Source organism: Megascapheus bottae, chromosome 5, assembly GCF_031878675.1.
Source record: "Megascapheus bottae isolate mThoBot1 chromosome 5, mThoBot2.hap1, whole genome shotgun sequence".
NCBI lineage: Eukaryota > Metazoa > Chordata > Mammalia > Rodentia > Geomyidae > Megascapheus > Megascapheus bottae.
In genome coordinates, this window is record NC_143513.1 from 23,276,952 (window position 1) to 23,302,879 (window position 25,928).

The window sequence follows — 25,928 nt, forward strand, 5'->3', positions numbered from 1 at the left end:
GTGCCAATTCATCCAACTGCAAGTACATGGTGCAGTCATCAGGCCCTTGCACCCCAAGCATGTGCTTCTTAGGATGCTTCCTTTGCCAGAGTACTGCTAACCCCTCGATTATACAGCAAAGTAAGGTCAAAAGTCCACAGGCTTGGAAAACACACACACACTTATAGTAACAGTTGGAATGGCACAACTTCTCTAAAATGACTGGTACATTACAGTAAGTCTCTAATTTACATTACAGAGGAATGTTTCTTAGATAGTTAGAAACTCAAATTGATATGATGCCTTCAAAACTGAAACAACTGACAAAATTTGGCCACAACTCAAAATCTGAAGGAAAAAACAAACAAACAAAACCTCCTTGCAAATCTGATACTAGCCACAATATCCTTTAGCAGACAAATTAATTAGAATCCCTTCCATTATATTTGCTAAACTGAGTGAATAAGCAAAGACAACACAAATCAAAGAAAGGAACACTAATTTGGAGAAGACAAAGGCCTGGCCTTAGTTACAGCTCACCCAAGAAGTGTGATTTGGTGCAAATCACTCAACCTCTCTAGCTTTAGCTTCCCAATAAATAGTATAAGAATTGTTATTTGATGTTTTTTTTTCTTTAAGGCTGTCACCAAAGTAACAAAGAAGCTTAGAAATATTTTTCATGTTTAATAACCTTAAATTCTAGGAAGACTGGTCTTGTTTTAAAAGGGGATAATGGGAATTGAAGTGCCTGTTATGAGCGAATACAAATGGACAAATTCACAGGACTTGCACAATTCAGGTCCTCAATATCTCCACAGTTCTGGATAATCACCAGCCTGGCTTATTGGATCTTGGTTCTGTTCTGTTTGCAAAGCTGTCCAGATGAATCTGCTGAGTGCATATATCTTATTTTGTACTACTATGAATTAAAACAATTCTACTCTTCTATTATCTCAACTTTGACTAGTTTCCATATATGAGTCAAGTCCTCTGGATTTTACTTCCATTTGTCCATATGCTAGCATATATCACCAACAAATATGTAATCAAAAGAATAAAGTACTGAATATGGTACAGATAAATCTACATTGCTGGAGAGGGATAAACAAAAAGAGCCAAGAAAATATGAAGGAGCAATAATTTGGTTTTACACAGTCATTAGGAGAGAACTTTTCTACATCACTTATATGAACAGAAAATTTGCTACCTCTTCTAGACAAAAAAACACCTTCAGCACTGGAAACCCTAGAAACAGAAACTTGCAAAGCAATGGCATGAACAAAACTTTGTTAAACTTAATTATTCTTACATTTTTAAAACTTTCAAAGTAGAAATGCATACTGTTGCTTCAAAATTATACTACATTTGAAAATTGACAAAAATGGTTTGTGCCTATATCTTGAAACATTTGGTGAGCAATGATAAAGACCTGAGTCTCAGCAAGAAGCTTTTAAGGTTTTAATAAGAGCATAGGAGATAGCAGATTAGGTCACAAGAGATTTAGTTAACCAAACATCACAGTCTACCAAATCAAGAACAACAAAATGTCCTCAAACTTTTAAGGAGAAAATGAAAGAAAAGAGGATCTAATTAAGTCTAGTTCAACCAGAAAACAAACACAGAAATTATGCATATGTACTAGACTTTTGGTGTGGATCAGAGCATCTCCAAGGAAAATCCTAAACAATGAAAATGAACCACAAGTTTGCAAGCCTTAATACCAAAGTAAAAATGGAATGGAGGGGTGAAAAAACAGGATACATCCTTAAAGCAAGGTTGTTGTAAGATCATCTAATCTCATTTTTAAAATTCTGATTACTATTCTTTCATCTAAAATGTCTACAAATCCTCTTCCAAAGCACTGTGGACTTAGACTTGGTAACTCAGCCATAACAAAACTGTATTTCTATGTGTGGTATTGAGGAAAAGTTAAGTGTGAAGAAATATAATATGGACACAATCATCATCACCATAATAGTAGCAGCAGCAGAAATATTTCTTTTTTTGCTGGTCTTTAATTCAGGAGCTTTAACTCAGATCTGGTGCTGTCCTCAAGCTTCTTTTGGTCAAGGCTAGTGCTCTATCCCTTGAGCCACAGCTCTATTTCTGGCTTTTTGGAGTCTCACAGACTTTCCAGCCCAGGTTAGCTTAGAACCATGATCCTCAGATCTCAGCCTTCTCAGTAGTTAGAATTTTAGGTGTAGAACACCATTGTATAACAGAAATAGTACTTTCTATGTGCCAGGTTCTATAGAACAAAGCTAGAGCAAAGGGGAGGAATAAGCAGAGAAAGATCAAGTAATTTGCTCAAATGGTAGAGCTCTAGCCTTGAGAAAGTCCAAGGACAGTGCTCAGTCCCTGAGCTCAGGACCAGGACTGGCAAAAAAAAAAAAAAGGGGGGGGGAGGAGCAGGAGTTTGGCCTAGTGGTAGAGTGCTTGCCTAGCATGCACGAAGACCCAGGTTCGATTCCTCGGTACCACATACATAGAAAAAAAGCCAGAAGTGGTGCTGAGGCTCAAGTGGTAGCGTGCTAAGCCTTGAGAAAGTCCAAGGACAGTGCCCAGGCCCTGAGCCCAAGCCCAGGACTGGCAAAAAAAAAAAAAAAAAAAAAATCTGTGTTGCGGGGTGTGGTGGCTCACGCCTGTAATCCTTGCTGCTCAGAAGGATGAGATTTGAGGATGTGGTTCAAAGCCAACCCAGGCACTAAAGAACGTGAGACTTTTTTTTTTGGTCAGGATAATGTATAGAGGGGTTACAGTTGCATTCATCAGATAGTGGGTATATTACTTCTCAAAGAACATTGAAACCCCTTCTTATATTTTTGTCTCCATTTCTCTCCCTACCCAGTCCCAGTTATCTTCTTTTCCCCCTTCCCTTTCCTTTGTTTATTTCAAATAAACAAATGAACATATATCCACATAACGAAGTCAGATACAGTAACCACATGAGATTAACCATAAGGGGAAAGAAAAAGAAATAACAGTACATTAAGAACAACAATTAAAAAGATAAACGTCTAGTTTCCATATCCTAGAGTTCATTTTATTTAGTCTTTTATCTCCAATTACCAGAAAACCAGAAGTGGCACTGCGGCTCAAGGGGGAGGGTGCTAGCCTTGAGCTGAAGAGCTCAGGGACAACACCCAGGCCCAGAGTTCAAATCCCACAACAGACCAAAAAAAAAAATCTGTGTTCTTAAACCCCTATGTTCCTAATTTACTGGTCTTGAGTTCTAGGATACAGGAAGGCCTGATGATCAGTTACATCCTTAGAAAACAAATACTAAAAGTTGAGATGATGAGCTGTTGGTCAAATCTAAGAATCCAATAGAAAAGAGGGATATAATAAAAGATTATTAATAAAGTCAAAAATTTTATGACCACAAATAACAAATTAGACCATTTATAAAATGGTTAAATATAGTCATATAAAGCAACATAAAGATATCAAAATGTACTGCCCTAAGACCCATAGTATCAGTTCTTTGAATTTAGATGTATCTATTCTTTCTGTAATCTCTGAGGGACTAGAAAACCTACTTGTTGGGGCCGGGAATTTGGCCTAATGGTAGAGTGCTTGCCTAGCTAGCACAAAGACCTGGGTTCGATTCCTCAGGACCACATACATAGAAAAGCCAGAAGTGGTGCTGTGGCTCAAGTGGTAGAGCACTAGCCTTGAGAAAAGCCCAAGGACAGTGCTCAGGCCCTGAGTTCAAGGCCCAGGACTAGCAAAAAAAAAAAAAAGAGACTTGTTTCTTTGGCTTCAACCTCATCTGATTTACTTTAAATAGCAACATGGGAGGACAAGTGAGGGAAGATGAACACCTGTCACTAAACTGTATGTGTGAACTCATGGATTACTCCAAGCCTTTTAACCTTTAATCAGAGCATTGTTATGTGCAATGGAAGAAGTTTCAAATTTTTCACATACATTTATTTTTCTTTCTCATTCTAGGCCTTGTCTTTGCTTTACAGCAAAAGAATAAAATTAGTTTTGCTTTCAACCAAAACTTTTTAAGACTAAATACAGCCATAAAACAATAATACTGACATTGCAATACATCAGAATTTAACTCATCTAGATTAATAGATTACTTTTAAAGTAATACTCCTAGGAATTCATAGTTGTTCAACTGACACTGTTACTATCCAAACATTTCCTAACTTGCCAACCTAAATCATTTATCAACTAGTACTTTCAAGGTAGAGGCATGGCACAAATGGTAGAGCACCTACCTGCCTACCCAAACCAAGGCCCTGTGTTCAAACCCTAGTACCACCAAGAAAAGTTTTTTGGGAGCCGGGAGTTTGGCCTAGTGGTAGAGTGCTTGCCTAGCATGCACAAAGACCCAAGTTCGATTCCTCAGTACCACATACATAGAAAAAAGCTGGAAGTGGTGTTGAGGTTCAAGTGGTAGAGCTGTAGCCTTGAGAAAGCTGAAGGACAATGCTCAGTCCCTGAGCTCAAGCCCAGGACTGGCAAAAAAATAAATCAATTAAAAAGAAAAAAAAGAAAAGTTGTTTTTTTTCATTATGACAAGATAGTTACCCTCAGGCCCATTGTTTTTTCACACTTCAACTTTAACATTTAATTCATTCTTCTACCCAGTTCTCATTACCACTACTAACACAATCAATTTGAGGGCCATGGAAGGTAGGGAGAGAGGATTCTGTCTTCTAGGCTTTCTGCCTTAGTGTGAACCACATACAGAATACTTCCCAATGAATGTTAGGTCCCAGAGATGCACACAAAGGGAAAACAAGTCTGCACTATTGGATAATCTAGGCGAGTGGCTACTTACAGCCTGTCTTCTACCCTTAAAACATTCCATATATCAACTTACATGTCACAAGGACGAGGAAAAAAGGAAAATGTAATAATTGAATCTATGTCCCAGAACTCTAACTTCCTTGTCTTCATGATTTCTATTTCAGATTACACCATTTCTGCTAGAGGGTGAGAAAAGTTTATACAATATTTCTACAGTTCTCATCAGAAACAAAATGATTCAAGAATTATATAGCTTTCTTCCTCAAAAACTGCCCCTACCATATTATTACAGTCAAATGACTATTTTAGAAATTTCCTTGTACTATTAGTTTTTGCTACCTGGGACACGTGAAACACTTTGACACATCCAATTCAACAGCAGTAAGAAAACTAGAGACCTATGGCAGGCACTCAAGCTTCAACTGCCAACCCAACTCAAAAATCTCCATCAGTGGAGCCAGGAATTTGGCCTAATAGTAGAGTGCTTGCCTAGCATGACCCAGGTTCAATTCCTCATACAGAGAAAATGCTGGAAGTGGTGCTGTGGCTCAAGTGATAGAGTGCTAACCTTGAGGAAAGCCCAAGGACAGTGCTCAGGACCTGAGTTCAAGCCCCAGGACTGGCAAAATTTTTTTTTTAAATCTTCATCAAATGGAGTTGAAGACTTTGTTTCTTGAAGAAATTCTCCTTTGACCTCCTTCTTTTTTTTTATTAAAGAATTTATTAACATTGATTTTTACATCATATTTCAAACGATGCGTTTAACAACCAAGGGAATCTTCTATATACAATCATTGGCACTTAGATTTTAGAACATAATTAAAATTACGCTGAGGGTTTCTATGTCATAGATATATATTAATCAATGTAATAATACATTATGTCTATAGAGTCATAAATTTTCATGTCTATGTAGTTGTGTTTGTATTTCCAATACCATGTCCATAGCATTGGGTATGCAACTATTGAGTCCTCGCTCTTGTACTGTTTGGATCTAATAGCCACATATTAAGGATACCATGCCCCTTTTGTTCTTTTTGTCTTGACTTGTCTCACTCAGCATGATTTGCTCTAGATTCATCCACTTCCCTGCGAATGCCATTATTTTATCTTGTCTGTTGGCTATATAGAATTCCATTGTGTGTGTGTGTGTGTGTGTGTGTGTGTGTGTGTGTGTGTGTGTATCACATCTTTTGTGTCCATTCACCTGCAGTAGGGCATCTGGGTTGTTTCCATGGCTTGGCTATTGAGAATAGTGCAGAGATGAACATAGCTGAGCAGGTATCCTTATCATATGATGTTCAGGATAGATGCCCAGGAGTGGTATGGCAGGATCATAGGGAAGGTCTATTTTCAGTTCTTTAAGAAACCTCCAGAGTGGGTGAACTTGCTTACAATCCCACCTTTGACCTCATTCAAGACTAGTATGTCCTTTTACCTTTTCTTTCACTTTATTAAATCTGGAATCATACATTTGTGTGTTTTGATAATCTCGTATACACGACTGGTCCCCAAAGGTCTATGACTCTTGTTATGGGCTACTGTCCAATGCATGGCACACAGAAAATGCCTGCTGAATTAGTAAAAAATTTTTGCCAGTCCTGGCGCTTGAACTCAGGGCTTAAGCACTGCCCTTAGTCTTTCTCAAGGACAGAGCTCTAGCACTTGAGCCACAGCACCACTTCCACCTTTTTCTATATAAGTGGTACCAAGGAATCAAATCTGGGTCTTCTTGCATGCTAGGCAAGCACTTTACCACTAGGCCATGTTCCCAGCCCTGAATTAGTAATTTAAGGAAGGTTTTGTCCCCTATTTTGCTAAGGTAGTTTACAGGAACCTTAATCTATAGCAATCATTACAACAAAAGGTAATTTTCAGGGAAAAAAAATATAAACTCTGACACTGTCATTTCAAAAGAATGAATACATGAGAAGTAACAGTTGTATACGACAGTGCAAAAAAAAAAAAAACTTCATAATTTCCACCTAACATTGACAGACAGTATTTGCTATGTACCAAACAATACTTTAAATACTATGTCAACTCATTTAATACTCAACACATCCTATGAAAAAGGTATGATTTATTATCCTTATTTCACACAAGGAAAGCAGTTTAGAGACACTAAATAAAAATAAAAAATAGACAAAATAAAATAAAGATAAAAATTAGAATCCCAGTACTTGCTGTGTTTCACATGGCTATAGTAACAAATTGCCACAAACAAGAGACTCAAGCTTACAATCTCAGCTACAGGGTAAACATAATGGCTACGTGCAATGCACCTGCTATCCACAGCACTATAGGGAAGCGCAAGTAGGAGGATCACAATCCAGGCCCGTCTGGGTATAAAAAGGGAAAAAATAACCAACCCCAAAAAGGCTTCCGGCAGGGCTCAAATGGTAAAGTTCCTGGCTAGCAATTATGAGCCCAGAAGTTCAATCTCCAGGACCCCTAAAAAATAAAAATACTCACATACAGTTTTGGAAAGCAAAAGTCTGAAATTGAGTTGCCCTCAATTGGCTATGCTCCTTCCAAAAGCTCTAAAAGGATCCTTTTTTCTTCTAGCTACTGGTGGCTCCTGGCATTCCTTGATTTTTTTAAAGTCAATGACCTTGCCCTCTGGGTCTATTTTTCTTCCCTCATGTCTCTTAGAAGGACATTTCAAGTTCAACCTAGAGAAAAGATATCATCTCAAGATTCTTGACTGACTCCCAACTTTAAACACCCTGTTCCCAAAAGAGTAATACATTTTGGAGACTGGAAAGAAGCTTTGGTAAGATATAATCTATAAATCATATAATTTGTCAATGTAAGATATATTATTTGGTACAGTTTTTTTGTTTGTTTTTGTTTTTTTTTCCAGTCCTGGCTTGAACTCAGGGCCTGAGCACTATTCTTGGGCTTTCTCCAGGCTGAGCTCTACCACAGAACTACTTCCAGTTCTGAGCCACAGAACTACTTCCAGTTTTTTCTGTGAATGTGGTACCAAGGAATTGAACCTGGGTCTTGGTACATGAAAGGCAAGCACTCCACCACTAGGCTTTAATTATAGTCACAAGTATGTGCAACTATCACCAGGGTCAATTTTTCAGCCTTTTCAAAAGAACTACCTATCCATGAACTTCTGTATTCCATCCTCTATCTCCTCTTCCACATGAAGTAGCTAATACGCTTTCTGTCTCTACAGATTTCCTTATTACAGAAATGGAACTTCAGAACATATTTCTCCATTTAGCCTGTTTTCAAGAGTTCATCTATGGTGCAGCAAATATCAGTACTTCATTTTTTTCCATTTTATGCATATATGTATGTATATATATATATTTTTTCTTTTTCTTTTGCCAGTCCTGAGCACTGTCCTTGGACACTTTTTGCTCCACGCTAGCACTCTGCTACTTGAGCCATAACGCCACTTTCAGCTTTTTCTGTCTCTGTGGTTCCAGGAAATCAAACCAAGGTCTTCATGCATGAATGGCCACACTCCTGGCCCCTCATTATATATATTTTTTACCAGTCCTGAGGCTTGAACTCAGGGACTGGGCACTGTCCTTGAGCTTTTTCCAGGCAAGCACTCTACCACTTGAGCCACAGCACCACTTTTAGCTTTTCCTGTTTAACTGGTACCATAGAATCGAACCCAGGGCTCCATGAATGCTGGGTGAGCAGTCTGCCACTAAGCCACATTTCTGGTCCTATAAATAATATTCTAATCTATACATACATTTTGTTTGTTTATCCACTAACATATATTTGAGTGGTTTCCACCTTTGGCTGGTATTGATAATACTGATACACAGAACTTCTTGTATGCATACCTGCTTCCCTTCTCTTGGATATATACCTAGGAGCATAATTGCTAGATATAACTCTACACTTAAATATTTGAGACACTCCAAGTCTCTTCAAAAGTGACTATACCACTCTACACTATACCAGCAGTATATGTGGGTTCCAGTTTCTGCACACGTTCACAGAATACTAGATTTTTAACTTTTTTTTTTTATTATAGTCATCCTAATGTGTGTACCTCATGGCTATGACTGCACTTCCTCATAAGGTAGCTTCCCTTCAACTTACCTAAAGTTTACACAGAATAAGAATTTTATTGGAGAACAAATATAAAAAGAGGAAAGTAATAGTATATGAGGTTCTACAGATAGAGGATCAGAAAGCTCTAGAAATCTGAGGAAAAGCAGAAACAATTTACAAAACAGCCATTTCAGCTGTTTCATAAGTAAGCTGTAAGTGTCACTGACATGGCAAAAAGAGTAGTAAAAGCATTAATAAAAATTTAGAAGGCCATAAGCTCTTTTATCAGTCCAAGTAGTTCAAGTTCACTTTTTGGTTAAATTCTATTTTTAATTATATTTTATTATCTTTTAAGTAGTTGTACAAATGAGTTATCATTCATAAATCAGTTTTTTAAGTACAATGCATCTTCATTGATATTATCCTTTTCATTCTGCCACATCCCTGGCAACCTAACCTCTGCCCCAAATTCTGCATTTAACTGAAGATATTTCCTCAGTTAAGAAACTAATTCTATGGGGTGGGGACTTTGGCCTAGTGGTAGAGTACTTGCCTATTAAGCAGGAAGACCTCGGTACCACATACATAGAAAAGGATGGAAGTGGTGCTGTTGCTCAATTGTTAGAGCTCTAGCCTTGAGAAAGCCCAGGGATAGTGCTCAGGCCCTGAGTTCAAGCCAGGACTGGCAAATATAAATATATGTGTGTGTGTGTGTGTGTGTGTGTGTGTGTGTGTGTGTGTGTGTGTGTGTGTGTATCGATTTATAGTGACATCAAACAGATGTGCAATAACTAAAAGCAGACATGTCAAAATAACGACTAATTGACTCATCCTATAAATTTAAAATGCTTTACTTACTATATCTGAGGATGGCAAAAGATCACCTTTACCAGATTCTGTAGCAAAATAAGTGATTAAATCTTTCCAGCTAGACTATTAAGTCCCTAAGTTGTTTCAGGTCAATTTCCACAAACTATATTGCATAGAAGTTTCCAAATATCCTGAGAAGTTTCAAGATTATATTCATATAATCACACAACACTTGTGCCATTTCCAGATGACATGCAAGATATGACATGAAAGAAGATACAGGATCCTCAGGCTTTCCAATGGCTTCTCCCTAGATTACCTAAATCTGTCTTTCACCTAGGCATTGTGTTTCTAATTGTATTGACTTTCAAGCCCATTATCCAGGAATTGGATATTTAATTTTATTTTCTCTCACCTTACTTTGTATTTCTCAGGACATTTTTAGAAGTCTCCTTGTTCTAGAATAATTTCACTTTTAGTTACCATTCTACAACTTGTATAAAATGCCCTTCATATTTTAGAGAAACTATACTTAAAATTCAGATACTAATATATGGTCTTGAAATGAGTTACATTACAGTTTAACATACCCATACAATACAATAGTAAATGCTATCATCAGACATGATTCTAGTTCCAAAATCCTTGAAGCATAAGTGATCATCCAAAAACAATGCACTAAAAGTCTGTCATATTTCAACTCTCATTATAATACACTCCTGTAGACTATCTCTGGGTTTATAACTAATAACTAATACGTATTCACACAATGCTGTCATACAACATTTTCAAAGTACATTCACATATATTCTCTCATTTGAGCTTCAACTTCTAATAAGTTGTTATCATTCATGTTTTACAGATGAGGAAAGTAGCTGAGGTAAAATAACTTCTCTTCATTAGGAAAACATGTAAACATGGATCTGAGAATCAAGCTAAGCTATCTAGCTCTAAACCTACTCTTATTCTAAGACAACAGTGCCTTAACATGAGAGGCTACTGCTACAAAACTAATTAACAGCTCAAACAATAAACAAAGGAAGCAAAGTAAGGCCTTTAACTCAAACTTGGGAAACATTCCAGGTCACCTGCTAAAAATCAATCCCCCTCCTGGTAACTAACAGAAGCACTCGTTTGCTGTAATCTCAAGTTTACAGTGAGTTAAGTTCACAAATCCACTAAGCATACTTCTAATAAGTGCTCACATTTTTTAAATGTCAAAATCTGAAATAAATCTAAAGAAAAGGGCATACCTGTTCACCTGCCTCTTGGAATTCTTTACAGGCTTCAGGGAATACGTCATAAACAATGAGTGGATAGCCATGTTTCATGAGATTTTTTGCCATTGGATTCCCCATGTTGCCCAGTCCAATGAATCCAACTGGAGTCTTAGAAGCCATTGTCCTAGAACACACTGATTTCAATATATTACTTTCAATAGGAGTAGATAACATTTTTTATTGTAAACAATCTTTCAATACAAATGGCTCTACTACTTAATATTTCCTACTAAAAATGTGGAAGGCTAGTTTTGTACTAATAACCGATTACATTTAAACATAAAAATGTACAAGCCGACTAAATTCTAATTATTTATTTCTCCAGGAAATAGTCACAAAATTTTAAACAGTCTCTCCTACTTTTTACCTTTATAATGTTCCTTTCCCAATTTTAACAATAAACTTAATAATTATAATTTATAAAACACGAGTTACCTATTATGTGAAGTATTGTAGAGAATTCCTGTTTATGTTATCTATTTTAATAATGCAAACAAAAAGACTGAAGGACCTTTATCCTGAGCAAGGCCTGAGAATGTGAAGTTTTAACTTCCTACTCCAAAAATTACAGAAGCCATTCCTTCCAATGGAATTAAAAGAAATCTTGGTCTGAGGATACAGATTCTTATGCTAGAATGTGAAAGGCTCTGGGTTCAACCCCCAGCACCAAATAAATAAACAAAATGTTAAATCCGGGAGAATGTATTTCAACCATAATAAGTCCTGGGGGTGGGGAAAAGAACGATTCCATAAGCTTTAAATGGCAAATGAAACAGTGTCAAGACTTGACATAACCCCTTTCACCTTCAGAACAGAGGGATTTCCATTTATCCACCTCACCCATTAAAATAAACTTGAGCAAGGAAAGAAAGAAGTAGAAATGAGGGGCTAGAAAGGTGGCTTAGTAGTAGAGTGTTTACCTAGCATGCGTGAAGCCTTGTGTTCAATTCCTCAGCACTTCATATACAAAATAAAAGCCAGAACTGGCACTGTGATTCAAGTGGTAGAGTGCTAGCCTTGTGCAAAAGAAACTCAGAGACCCAGACTCTGAGTTCAAGCCCCAAAACTGGCAAGAAGAAGAGCAGGAGGAGGAGGAAGAGGAGGAGGAAGAAATGAAAGAAGGGAGTATATAGTTGTTTTACTTATTCTTTCTCTTATATAAGAGGTTTATGAAATCACCTTGAGGGTACACAACAAAGTAATTTGGTGAATAAGAAAGCTTTATAACAACATGAAAGTAACATCAAATACAATTTTAGAACTCCAACAAATAGCACTCAACAGACATTCACTACATGAAGTACTGAAAGAATTCAGAAAGACACAAGCAAGATTTGATAGCTGCCCTTGAAAAGCTCACAATATAATGAAAGAGGAGAAATAACTCTACTTGCCCCTTCATTTGGTCCAGTATTCTTCCTTTCTCTTTCAAGGACTCCAGTTTTAAAACTAGATAATGCTGGGGATACTATTTTGGAAGGGGGGTGTGGATATAAGGGTTGGAGATTGATTGAAATAAAGTGTAAACATGTCCAGAGATGAAATAATGAAAATCACATCTCCTTATAAAACTAACATAAGCAAAATTAAAAACAAAAAACTGTTTACTGTGGGCTGGGAATGTTGCTTGGTGGTAAAATGCTTGCTTACCATGCATGAAGTCCTGGGTTCAATTCCTCAGTGCCAAAAAAAAAAAAAAATGCCAGAAGTGGCACTGTGGCTCAAGTGGTAGAGTGCTAGCCTTGAACAAAAGAAGCTCAGGTACAGTGCTCAGGCTCTGAGTCCAAGCCACAAGACTGGCAAAAACAAAAACAAAAAACGGTGTAATGCAACAACTAATCAGTTACCCTTTTTTTAAGCTTCAGATTCTCTAAAATGACTGACCCCTATTCTTCCTGGAACTTAGTCTTAATATAAATGGGATTTCCTAAAAATCAAACCATTTAAAACTCTATGTTAAGTATCTTACTGGGTTAAAAGCATTATTAATTTCTTTTAATTTCATGACTGGCTCTTCCACTACCATCAAATGTGAGTGTCATTCTTGTGTAACATCACAATACTAATGTTGTTCTTGTGACTAATGTTAAGTTTAACACACTTGACATAGCAGGAGCCCTTTGCTTCACTTTCTGGCCTACAAAGGTTCAATAACAGAAACGACAACTAATTGAAATCTTATTTTGAAATTAAACAGAAAGGGATGTATATTTGGTAAGGGAAGAGAACGCTAATGGTTGTTAGAAAATTAACAAAAATAGTCTGAAAGAAAATGTAGAACATGCCGGGGGCAGTGGTTCACACCTGTAATCCTAGCTACTCAGGAGGCTGAGATCTGAGGATCAAGGTTCAAAGCCATCCCGGGCACAAAAAGACCTGAGACTCTTATCTCCAATTAACCTCTAGAAAACAGGAAGTAGGGTTTGACTCAAGGGTAGAGCAATAGTAGACTTGAGCTGAAGAGCTCAGGAACAACTACCAGGCCCAGGGATAGGGTGGAAGCCTTGAACTGAAGAGCTCAAGGACAGCACCCAGGCCGAGTTCAAGCTCCATGACCCACAATATTGTTACAGTATCTTACTTTGTTATCTAATATACTGGATATATTTGTATTTGGTTATTTGAAATTGGATAGGGAAGGGGGGAAAACAAGATGAGGGGTGGGGGGGGAGGGAAATGGGGACCAAGACATGAGAAAAGGTATCAATGTACGTGAATTAATGTACCTTCTATCTGGCAAATATAATGTAACCCTTCTATTAATTACAATAAAAAATATATGAAAAAAAGAAAAAGAAAAAATGTAGAATGATTGTGCTAGACCACTATGTTAAGACTGGAATCTAAATCCATAAGAAACCAGGAAGGCTATGTTTTTAAAGAAAGTTAATTAAACAAGCACTACTCTAAGTTCAATATATAATAAGTATGACAAGGGAGAACTACAAATTTATTCACACACTTTGCAAGAATTAAACAACAATCATTCATATGTATCCATCTCAGAGGCATACTTTGTCCTCAACCTTCTTAAAATCTAAGAGGACAGAAAGTATACAAATACTAACACAAGACTGTGTGTACACATATGCATTCATATGTGTATATGAATACATATATCCTGCTGATAAAGGAGAGAGATAAAACTTCAAAGTAGAATTTGGCTTTAGCTTTCTAGGATAGTTAAGATTTCAAATGGCTAGGAAAATGATAAGGAAAGGACCTTTACATAAAAAATGAAATATGAGTATGGATATTCAAGGAACTAGAAAAGAAATAGTAATAGTTAATATTTATTATACGGGACACTACTAAACACTTATCTCCAATTAGCCTCTAGAAAATAGGAAATGGGGCTTAGCTCAAGGGTAGGGCAGTAGCTTTGAGCTGAAGAGCTCTGGGACAGCGCCCAGGCTGAGTTCATGCCCCATAACCCACAAAAAAGAAAAAGAAAAATGTCCAGTGCTCTATAGGAAATGTTAAGATCAAGGCTTCAAGGTGAAGAAGAGAAATCATCTGTGTGGTTGCTACTTTTACTTCCTTTTAAAAGTTTTATTATAAAGGTAATGTACAGAGGAGTTACATTAAGTCAGGTAGAGAGTACAATTCCTTTTGGACAATGTCCCCCCTTTTCTTGCTCTCTGTTTTCCTCTTCCATCCTTACCCACAAGTTGTATATAGGTCATTTTCAACAGTGTCCAGTGAGTGCCATTGTTGCATTTGTTCGCCCTTTGTCCCTACATTTCTGTGCCTCCCAAAGACACAAAAATGAACAAACAGACCAAAAAGAAAAAACATTAAAAAAGAAAAAATTCTTATTTTTATTTTTTGAAGTTCATTTTGATAAATATTGTTTTGTATATTTTGTTTTTAAATAACAGGTGAACTTGTGGCCACTCATAAAACCACCAAATGAGAAAAAAGACAGCAAAGCCCAAAAGTTGAAGTCCTCTGAAGCACAATGAAATAAATACATGTAGAAGTCAGAGAGAAAAAAAAAAAAATGAGGGCAGGGAGTTTGGCCTAGTGGTACTATGCTTGCCTAGCATGCACCAAGACTCAGATTTGATTCCTTGATACACATACATAGGAAAAAAAAAAAAAAAGCCAAGAAAGTTGTGCTGTGGCTCATGTAGTTGAGCTCTAGCCTTAAAAAATCCCAAGGATAGTGCTCAGGCCCTGAGTTCAAGCCCTGGGAGTGGCCAAAAAGACAAACAAAAAAGAAAAAACATGTAACCAACCCTGAAATTACACAGATATTAGGTTTATAAGTAAAAAGTATTAAAAACTATTATTATACTGTTTCCATAATATTCCAAAAGAAGATACTTAAGGTATTTTTAACCCAAATTAATTTCTTGAGATAAACTCTACATGCAAAATAAAAATATCTTGTAAGATTAGCAATACAAAAGACACTAAAGAACAATAATCTTAGTGGGAAAGCCATAGAAAACATTCAAAACAAAGGAAATACATCGTTATAAATAAAAAATGAGCATGATAAACTGTGGGGCAACTCCAGCAAGCCAAATACATATATAAATAGAGTCCTGAAATGAGGATAGAGACAAAAAAAATTACATGAAAAACTAATGGTTGAAACTTTTCTAAATGTGAAAACTATAAACTCTATCCTTCCAACAACTTCAATAAATCCTAATATGCAAATAAAGAAAACTATTCCAAGACACATCCATAGTCAAAATGATCACAAGCAACCAGAGGGGGAAAAGACATCCATAATTATATACAGAAGGACAGAGATAAGGATAATGACAAACATCTTGTCATAAACAATGCAACTAAGATGACAATGGAGCAATTTCTTTAAAATACTGAAAGAAAAAAACAACTATAGCTAAATCTATACTGAATCTAAATCTATACTCAGTGAAAATATACCAATATTCATATTTACAAATATAAAAAGGCATGAGAAATTTTCAGAGGACTTAGCAATGAAAATCACTATCTTGACTATAGTGACGTTTTCATGGATACATAGATCAAAATTTATCAAAGTGTATAAATAAGCTCAGCTTATTTTGTCAACTGTACTTACTATATTCAGGCTGGACTTTTGGGTTTGAATCCAGGACCTAGATGCTGGCCCTGAGCTTTTTTGCTCAAGGGTAGTGCTTTACCCCTAGAGCCACAGGCTCCACTTCTGGCATTTTGGGGGAATATTTAATTGGAAATAACTGGTTAATTGGTTAATTAGAGTCTCACAAACTTTCCCGCACAAGCTTAGAACCATGATCCTTAGATCTCAGCCCCTGAATAGCTAGAAGTACAAACATGAATTACAAGTGCCCAGCAAATTTGTTTTATAAGCCAACATCATATTTATAGAAAAAAGAAAAACTAGTTTTCAACTAGAAAAGAGATATGTCAATCAAACTAACATGTGAAGTTTAAATAGACCCTAATTTGATTTTTTTGAAAAAATCTATAAAAGACATTCTTAAGAAATACTATTAAGTTTTGACTATCTACTGTGTATTAGATGAGACCATGGACTTATTGTTCATTCTCTTGGGTGAAGTAGAGGTAGTTTAGTTATAAAGGTAGAACATTGGAAAATTAGAACTGAAGTGTTACAGTGCAGGCAATTTACTTTCAAATAATGCATGTGAAAAGAAATAAAGTAAATGTGGTGAAATGTTAACAACTGCTGCCCTTAAACAAATAATACATGAATGTTAACTGCATTTCATGAATGCTAACATCATTTAAATACTTTGAATTTGAAATCATCTATAATAAAAAACTACCATATTAAGCCAGGCTTAATGCCTGGAATCCTACCTACTCACAAGGCTGAAATCTGAGGATCAAGGTTCAAAGCCAGCCTGGGCACAAAAGGATCTGAGACTCTTATCTCCAATTAACCTCTAGAAAATGGGAAGTAGGGCTTGGCTCAAGGGTAGGGCAGTAGCCTTGACCTGAAGAGCTCAGGGACAGTGCCCAGGCCAAGTTCAAGCCCCAGGACCCACAAAAATAAAATAAAATAAAATACCATACTAAAACAGATATATGAATAAACATTTTTAAAGAAAATAACGAAATGAAATTAAGAGAAAATAAATGATACCCTTAAAAACTAAAAACATATTCAACTTAACATAATTACAGAAATGAAAACCAAAGGAACAACACATCAATTACCATCTACTAGGTGGATTACTTTTCATTTCTTATACCTAAGAAAAAAATCTACCAACAAAAAAAGACTGATAGCAAAACAGTGCAAGAGCAAGGACTCAATATTTGCATAACCAATGATATGGACATAGTACGGGAAATATAAACACAACTACATAGACATAAAAACGTATGACTCTATAGACATACTGTTTTATTACATTGATTAATATGTATCATTGATACACAAACCCTTGGCCTAATTTTGATTACGTTCTAGAAATTAAGAGCCTGTGATTGTATATAGAGATTCCCTTCTTGGATACTTGTTTGTTAAACACATCATTTGAAATATGATGCAAAAATCAATGTTAATAAATTCTTTAATTAAAAACAAAAAGGACTAATAGAGTTGGGAATGTGGCTTAGTCTAGCATGCATGAAGCCCTGAGTTTGGTTCCTCAGTATGAACAGAAAAAACTAGAAAAAAACGGAAGTGGTGCTGTGCCTCAAGTGCTAGCCTTGAGCAAAAGAAACTCAGGAATAGTGCCCAGGCCCTGAGTTCAAGTTCCAGGACTGGTTAAAAAAAAAAGGACTGATGAAATCAAGTACATTTATACATGGTGGAATACATATTCTTTTGGTTAGAAACCTGAGGAAGGGGGAACTATTAGATTTAACTTGAAACTTAAACATGAATGCTTTTTAACATAGAAATCCAACTTTTCAAGTAAAAAGGCCTCTGTCACAATGATTCCACTTATCCTGCCTTAGACTATATATAAACAAATGTGTGTGGTCATGTTCTAATGTAATTTCATTTATAAAAACAAGTACCCCCCGGTGTACTGTACATACACTTACTTGTTTGTTTGAAATAGGGAAGGGAAGAGGAAAAACAAGATGATGAGACAAAGGACAAAGGGTGTATACCAATGTAATAGCAATATTCACAAGATAATATGTCGGGAATTAACTTTACAACTTGAGAGGGGGTGGGAGAAAAACAGAAGGACTATAAATGTTCAAGAAGTAATGTACTGACTACCTGATGAATAAAATAAAATTTAAAAAAAAATAAACAGGTACACAATTATAGGCCATAGTTAGCTGGTCTCCACACTAAACTCTGAAAAGCATAGAGTTTATTATATAACACTGCTTATCATTGAAGAAAAACTGCATAATACGTCATATTAAGTCAGAATAAAATATGCAAATTTTTATATTTATTTATTTGTCCGTTTGTTTTCCAGTCCTCAGGCTTGAACTCAGAGCCTGGGCACTGTCCTTGGACACTTTTTTGCTCAAGGCTAGTGCTCTGACATTTGAGCCACAGCACTACTTCCAGCTTTTTCGGTGTATGTGGTACCCAGGAATCAAACCCAGGGCTTCAAGCACATTAGGCAAACAGTCTGCCACTAGGCCATGCTCCCAGCCCAATGCAGATCCTTTTAAATGTGGTAGTTATCTAAAATCATAGGAAATATCTCCAGGATAAATTACTGAGTGAATAAAAAATTATACTGTACTTACTTTTTCTGGCTTTCTATATGGGTATAGAAGAAACAGCACTTCCAGAAACAAGGACATACTAAATCCACTAGCACAACGATGTTCATTGCAGCACTATTTACCATAGCAAAGATATGGAACCAACCCAGATGTCCCTCAGTTGATGAGTGGATCAACAAGATGTGGTATTTATACACAATGGAATTCTATGCTGCTGTCAGAAAGAACGACATTGCCCCATTTGTAAGGAAATGAAAAGGCTTAGAAAAAAATCATATTAAGTGAAGTAAGCCACACTCAAAGGAAAATAGGCTCAATGGTTTCCCTCATTTGTCATAATCAGTAGACAATGGGTTCTCCTAGCAGAGATTTACAATAGAACAAAATCTAGATACATAAGGCCATAGTGTGAGCTAAATGTAAAGACCTCTAGGATATAGAAACAAAAGCCACATAATGAGTGATTGTTGTCCTTAATGTACTATGTTATCTTCCATCTCTTTTGCTGTCCCTTGGTTATCTCATTTTGTTACAATGTTTCATCTTGTTATCTGATTTATTTGATATAGGATAGGGAAGGAGGGAAATCAAGATGGGGGGGGAGGAGAGGGAAATGGGGACCATGACATGAGAAAGGGTATCAATGTATGTGAAGTAATGTACCTTCTATCTGGTGAATATAATGTAACCCTTCTATTAATTACAATAAAAAATATATTAAAAATTTAAAAAAAAGAAGAAACAGTACTTATATCCAGGGAGTTAAAAGTAATGGACCCAAATGTGAAGAGAAGATTCTTACTTTTCTATAGCCCTTTGGACTTTTACCTTAGGTATGTAATTTTTATAACTAATTTCATTAAAAAATGAAATAAATGAACTGACATAAAGGACTTTAATAAGTTATACGGGTGAAAACATAACCATATGGAAATAAGGCACTTATGAAGCAATCAGTTATTTTTCCATGTAAATACTGATGAGTCACAAGAAGTGTACAGAGCCTCTACACTAATTTTTCCTCTCTACAGAAATAGTCTAAGCCCAGAACCTTTGGCTCATGCTTGAAATCCTAGCTACTCAGGAGGCTGAAATCTGAAAATCACAGTTCAAAGCCAGTTCAGGCTGGAAAAGTTCATGAGCTTCTTACGTACAATTAACCTTGGAGAAATAACTAAGAGATAGCATTCCAGCCCTAAATTCAAGCGACAGTACTGACACATATACACATATATAAAAACAAAACAAGGCTTGGAATGTGGCTTAGTAGTAGAGTGTTTGCCTAGCATCCATAAAGTCCTGGGTTCAATTCTTCAGTACCACATAAACAGAAAAAGCTGGAAGTGGTGCTGTGTCTCAAGTGGTAGAGCTCTAGCCTTGAACACAAAGAGGCTCAGGGACAGAGCCCAGGCCCTGAGTTCAAGCTCCAAGACTTGAGGGAGAGGGGAGGAAGGTTAAAATTAAATTACATTTTAAAATAAATATAAAATGTATTTTTAAGTAAATGGGCAAGGTAACAGTAATATGGATATAGTTTAATAGTTCTCTTTTACCTATTTCCTTTGTGAAGCATTAAATATATTAAAGTTAAGATGACACTGAGTAGTGATTTTAGGTAGAGGTTTTTTTGGTTTTGTTTAGTTTTGTTTGCCTACACCAGGGTTTGAACTGGGAGCCATGCTTGTTTGGCTTGCTTCCTGGACTGGGGATCCACCATCAGGACCCAGCAGGTCTCTTTTTTTGGCGGGGGGAGTCAGTCTTAGGGCTTAAACTCGGGGCCTCTCTAGCCCACTTTGAGTCACAGCACTACTTCCTGTTTTTAAATGGTTAATTGGAAATCAGCATCTCATAGGGACTTTCTACCTGGGCTGGCTTTGAACAGCAATCCTCAGAACTCAGCCTCCTGAGTGATTAGCTAGGATTATAGGCATAAGACACCAACACCTGGCAGGTCTCATCTTTTTATAAATAACAAATTATATTAGAACCTTATATTATCATCCATATTTTTTTGTATGTGTGCCAGTCCTGGGGCTTGAACTCAAGGCCTGAGCACTGTCCTCGGATTTTTCTCTCAAGGCTAGAACCCTACCATTTGAGCTACTGCACCACTTCTGGCTTTTTCTATGTATGTGGTACCGAGGAATCAAAGCCAGGTCTTCATGCATGCTAGGCAAGCACTCTACCACTAGGCCAAACTCCCAGCCCTATACAGACATTTCAAGGGTACTACGGGGGCAAATATCCCCACAGAATTCAAAACACTAATATCACTATTTGAACTATTTTTTAATGTCCCTGGACTTCAAACTTACATGAAGATTTTCCTACTCTTTTTAGAGTTGAAATTCAAGTTGAACTATGTAACCTGATAATATGGATAGGTTTGGGAAAGATGAGGGAGAAAGCTGAAAGAGGTGACATTGATCAAAATAAACTGTCCTTAAAATCTGACTGTTGAATTGAAACTCTTTGGTACAAACTTTTCAAGTTGAAATCAAAAGAGTTAACATGTTATGGTAAAACAACACTAATAGAAATGTTTAAAACAATTTCACAGGGCCACTATGTCCATAATCCTACCTATTCAGGGCACTGACATCCAGAGGATTGTAGTTCAAAGCCAGCCTGGGCACTAAAGTCTATGAGACTCGATCTTCAAAATAACCAGCAAAAGATGTTAAGTGATAGAGTATCAACAGGCCAGGAGTTTGGCCTAGTGGTAGAATGCTTGCCTAGCATGCATGAAGACCTGGGTTCAATTCCTTGATACCACATACATAGAAAAAAAAGCCGGAAGTGGTGCTGTGTCTCAAGTGGTAGAGCTCTAGCTTTGAGAAAGCCTAAGGACAGTGTGCAGGCCTTGAGTTCAAACCACAGGACTGGCAAAAACAAACAAACAAACAAAAAGTACTATCCCCTCAGCAAGCAAGCCTGGATAATGCAAGTCCTGACTTCAAAACAACCCAATATCCAAGGGGGAGAGGGAGGGAGGGAGGATTCCACTGGGGGGGGAATGCATCATCACAAAACCATTTAAGATTTTTCAAAACTCTTTTCACATACCTTTAGGCCAAGGAACCTTAAGCAAAAGGTCAAACTAGCATTTTGAGTTAGGCCATTCCAGCTATCAAAAACAAACACTAGAGGTTTTAGGTCTCAAATTCTTCCATCATAAATTCCTCCAACTTTTATAACCCTAAAAAAGCACATTGAGGATTCATTACGTATCATTAAAACACCTTTCAAAACCACTAAGCAGTAACTACATCTTCCTCAGCGAATTGAATCTGAAAGAACTGTGCATTCATGTGAAACTTTAATAGCATGAGAAGGTGACTAATGCTATTGTAGCTCCAAAGGAGAAAATATTTTTTGCAGCTTACATAATGAGTGTAGACCTTGTTACTATGATTGTCAACAAGAAGATCTTTTCACCACATACAGCCTGTCTTTCTGTAGCATGAAATGTGTAAGCTTTCCTGCGTGGAAAGAGTAGGAACTATCTATTCAGAACTTAATTTCTTGAGAGGATATTTTTTTGTTGTTTCAGTTTTTTTGTGCCAGTCCTGGGGTTTAAATTCAAGTCCTGGTTGCTGTCGCTGAGCTTTGTCTGCTCAAGTCTAGCACTCTACCACTTGGGTCACAGCCCCACTTCCAGCTTTTTGCTGATTAACTGGAGATAAAAATCTCCTCTTTCCTATCCATGTTGGCTTTGAACCTCAATCCTCAGCTAAGGTTACAGGCATGAATCACACGCACTTGGCTTTTCAACAGGATCAGAAAAAGATAATAGTATGAGGGGTTTTCCCCTCCCCTTCTGAGGATGAATCCAGAGACTTGTGCATATTAGGCAAAACTCTGAGCTTCATCCCCCAGCATATGACTGTGCCAAACAGTGCCTTGTTAAAAACTAACTTTTATACATACACAATGGCACTGTCCCAACAAGTCAATGAACTTTCCTTTTTTTTTCTTGCCTCGCTGCCCACCCCCCTGTAGTACCGGAGTTTGAACTCAAGGCCTTCTGCTTTCTAGGCAGGCAGCTTTCACCTCCAAGCGTCTCAATTAAAGAGGCACCGAGATGTCACAGAAAATGTGGATGGAGGAGGAGGAGGAGGAGGAGGAAGAGGAGGAGGAAGAGGAGGAGGAGGAAGACTCTCCTTTCTAGACAGCTGGCTTCCATCCTAGGTCACTTACGAGACGTCAAGTTTGTGACGTGAAAGGTGAAGAGTCTGCACTGGTTCTCTGTAGATCTTCACTGATCTCTAAAGGCTGCCTCTGCTCCCCGGGTCCCCAGTTAGCTGATAACTTCATCGTCAGAAGAGACAGAGGGAGGAAAGGGACAGATGGGGCCCTCGTTTTCTGTTTCAAGGGTGCTGTGGTTAATAATCTGACAGAAGGGTAACTTTCAGGAATCCCGGTTACGGCGGAGGGGGAGGGGAGCGGGTACAACCCGCCGCGCCGGTCCAGGGTAACTCGCTTCGCAGGAACGTCAGGCTACCGTGTCGCACGGAGGGGATTAAACGCCGATCCGGCCCGGAGTCCCCAGGCCTGCCCACTCAGGGTGCAACCCCGGGAAAGATGGGGAGGGTGGGGTCACCCGACTGGTGCGGGGTCAGCCCAGGAAGTTGGGCCTCCCCCGAACCAGGTCCTCGGGGCCCCAACTCCAAGGGAGCAAGCCCGAGAGCGCACTGTCCCCGCCGCGGAGAAGGACGTTGAGCCCCGCACACACGGCACGGGGTGAGGACCAGAGACCACCGAGACCGAGCCTGGGGCCCTGCGAGCGGCGGCCGCAGACAGAGTCCGGCCTTTCAGACCAGACAAAATGTTGGTTTTTCAACCCCCCAACTCAACCCACCACGAGACCTCCCAAGGAAAGACCTCTCCGCGCCGCCGGGTCGCGGGAAGCCGGCGGCCAGAGGCGGCGTGCCGGGAAGAGGCGCGAGATCCTTACCCGCTGCGAGGCTGGCGGCGGCCGGCTGCTGCCGGTGGGCCCAGTACCGGAGGCCGGAGGCGGCCCCGCGGAGTCGCAAGGAGGCTGCCATGCTGCCCCGCCTCCCCACCTCGGTGACCTATGCCGCCTCCCAGATGGCCCGTGGACTGCGACTGTGCGCGGCCGGGCGGGCACTACCGCGGCGGGGTGGGAGGAAGGCGGGGAGGAGGGGGTGGGGGACACACTCGCGCACGCGCCCTCGCAGCTCCGGGCGGGGCCGGAGCCTGCCCACGAGGGGCGGGGCGCCGAGTCCAGGGGTGCGGCCCAGCGAACGGAGACTGCCAATTCCTTTACAGACAGGAGAATCGACCAATCAAACCTCCAAGATCTTCCGAGCCCCTCCTGGCCCCTCCCCCCAGCTCCCTGTCTGTTTACTACCCAAGGGTGGGGGGGAGTCTCATTTGCTGAACAGCTGAGTGTGTGAGTGTTGGGGGGGGGCAGGCTGTGGTGTCATCAATACGCCTGCGCCCCAGAATCTCCACGCAGAAGACTGTAACTACGTGCGTTTCTTTCTTTTTTTCTAACGTGTGTTTCTTCTCTGCAGTCAAGGACAAACTTTGGCAGTAGCTTGCTGCATTAGCTTGCTGCAATTTTTAGGCAAGAACAAAAATTCCCAGTCTGACCTAGTGTATGCATTTCCAACTAAAGTAATACATGGATCTTCTGATGCTAGTATTTTCAGAGAACGTTTGTTGAAGAGCAACTACAGAAATTGTTCATGGATTCGCTGTTATTTAACCCAAAGGCTTCTCAATAAATGTGTAAAACAGAAGGGGAAAAATAATTAATATTACTCTTGTTGAAGAGCAGAATTTCTAATAACCGGCTTTGTATTTCAAGACATACTTCTTTAACATTTGCAAATTCTAAACCCTGCAACTATTTTGCAACTGAAAGTAAATTAAAATCCAGAACACTGTAAGAATGTATATCCAAAAGGGTTAGAAGTCACACTTACTAATTCTTTTTTGCAGGCCCAGAATATATATGTGGATTTCTTGAGGAAAGTTGCAGGGTTTCCTATCTCAATCAAGGGTTGGAAACCCTGAATACACCAAAGCAAGCAGAGCTAAACCTGAGTGTGAGGAGGAATAGGGAATAGGGGGCAAATTTGTGTGCTGGTAGTGGGGCTTGAACTCAGGGCCTGGGCACTGTCCTAGGTTTTTTGCTTAAGGATGGTGCTCTACCATTCAATCCACAACTCCATTCTGTCATTTTGGTGGTTAATTGGAGATAAAAGTCTCACAGACTTTCCTGACTGGCTGAGTTTGAAAGGTAATTCTCAAAGGCAATCCTTGAAAAGTAAGCCTAAGAAGGAGGAGGAGAAGGAGGAGGAGAAGGAGGAGGAGGAGGAGGAGGAGGAGGAGGAGGAGGAGGAGGAGGAGGAGGAGGAGAAGGAGAAGAAGGAGAAGAAGAAGAAGAAGAAGAAGAAGAAGAAGAAGAAGAAGAAGAAGAAGAAGAAGAAGAAGAAGAAGAAGAAGAAGATGAAAGTGAATATTCAGGCATTAAGAACCCCAGCACCAGGCCAGGGTGAGAGTTGCTTAAGCCTGTTAGGCTAGCTACTCAGGAGGCTGAGATCTGAAGATGCACAAAGACAGCACAAGCAGGAAAATTCATGAGACTTCTACATCCAATTAATCAAAAAGTGGAATTAATCAAAGTGGAAACATGGCTCAAGTGGTATAACACAAGCTTTGAAAAAAAAAAAAAGCTACAGGAAAGAGCCTAGGGTTTGCGTTCACATTCCCCTCACCCCCACCCCACCTCCCAACTTCATGGTCTCTACCCCATGCCCCACTCCAAATTTACTTTGTGTTCCTTTGCCAAGGGTTGTATTTGCCCAACCTTTTAATCTAAGCAGCATAACCAAGGTTGACTTTGACCTTTTATTTTGTTCGTTCTCTCTCTCTCTCTCTCTCTCTCTCTCTCTCTCTCTCTCTCTCTCTCTCTCTCTCTCTCTCTCTCTCTCTCTCTCTCTCTCTCTCTTGAACTTATGTCAGTTTCTCACAGAGTCAGAAGCCACAATAAAGAAAGCAAAAGTATTGGATAATCTTCAAACATACTCTCCTGGTTTGAGGCATGCTAAGAATTTCCAGGAGATGGTAAAATGCCAGGACCAATCTGTAACTAGTAGGAAAAGTTTTCATTTGTTGGCTCTGCACCACAATATCCCATAGAAACTTAAGAGAGAGAAGGCAGATAAGAAGGTAGGGAAAATTCATTTAAGCTATTAGAAAGTTTCCTCAGATTGAGACTCCAACTTTAATAGGATTTTTTTTTCTGGTCCTAGGACTTGAACTCTGAGCCTAGGGCTCTGTTCCTGAGCTTCTTTTCTCAAGGCTAGTGTTCTACCACTTGAGCCACAATGCCACTTCCAGCTTTTTCTGAGTAGTTTTTTA

General features: G+C 38.7%; 1 protein-coding gene across 2 annotated transcripts in view; it reads right to left on the reverse strand.

The window, feature by feature from the left end:
- Hibadh (3-hydroxyisobutyrate dehydrogenase) overlaps nt 1-23,688 on the reverse strand; it is a 107,337-nt gene extending 83,649 nt beyond the window's left edge. Inside the window, exons 1-2 of one of the 2 annotated variants that reach the window (XM_090332805.1) lie at nt 23,491-23,688; nt 10,845-11,005 (exon numbers count right to left, since the gene is read on the reverse strand). In XM_090332805.1, the coding sequence (XP_090188931.1) occupies nt 10,845-11,005; nt 23,491-23,581 (252 nt within the window). In that variant the 5' untranslated portion in view covers nt 23,582-23,688. Of the gene's footprint in view, nt 1-10,844; nt 11,006-11,791; nt 11,839-23,490 lie in introns of those variants that run through there. The other variant, XM_090332806.1, reaches the window with a different exon arrangement.
- Nucleotides 23,689-25,928: the final 2,240 nt, after the last annotated feature.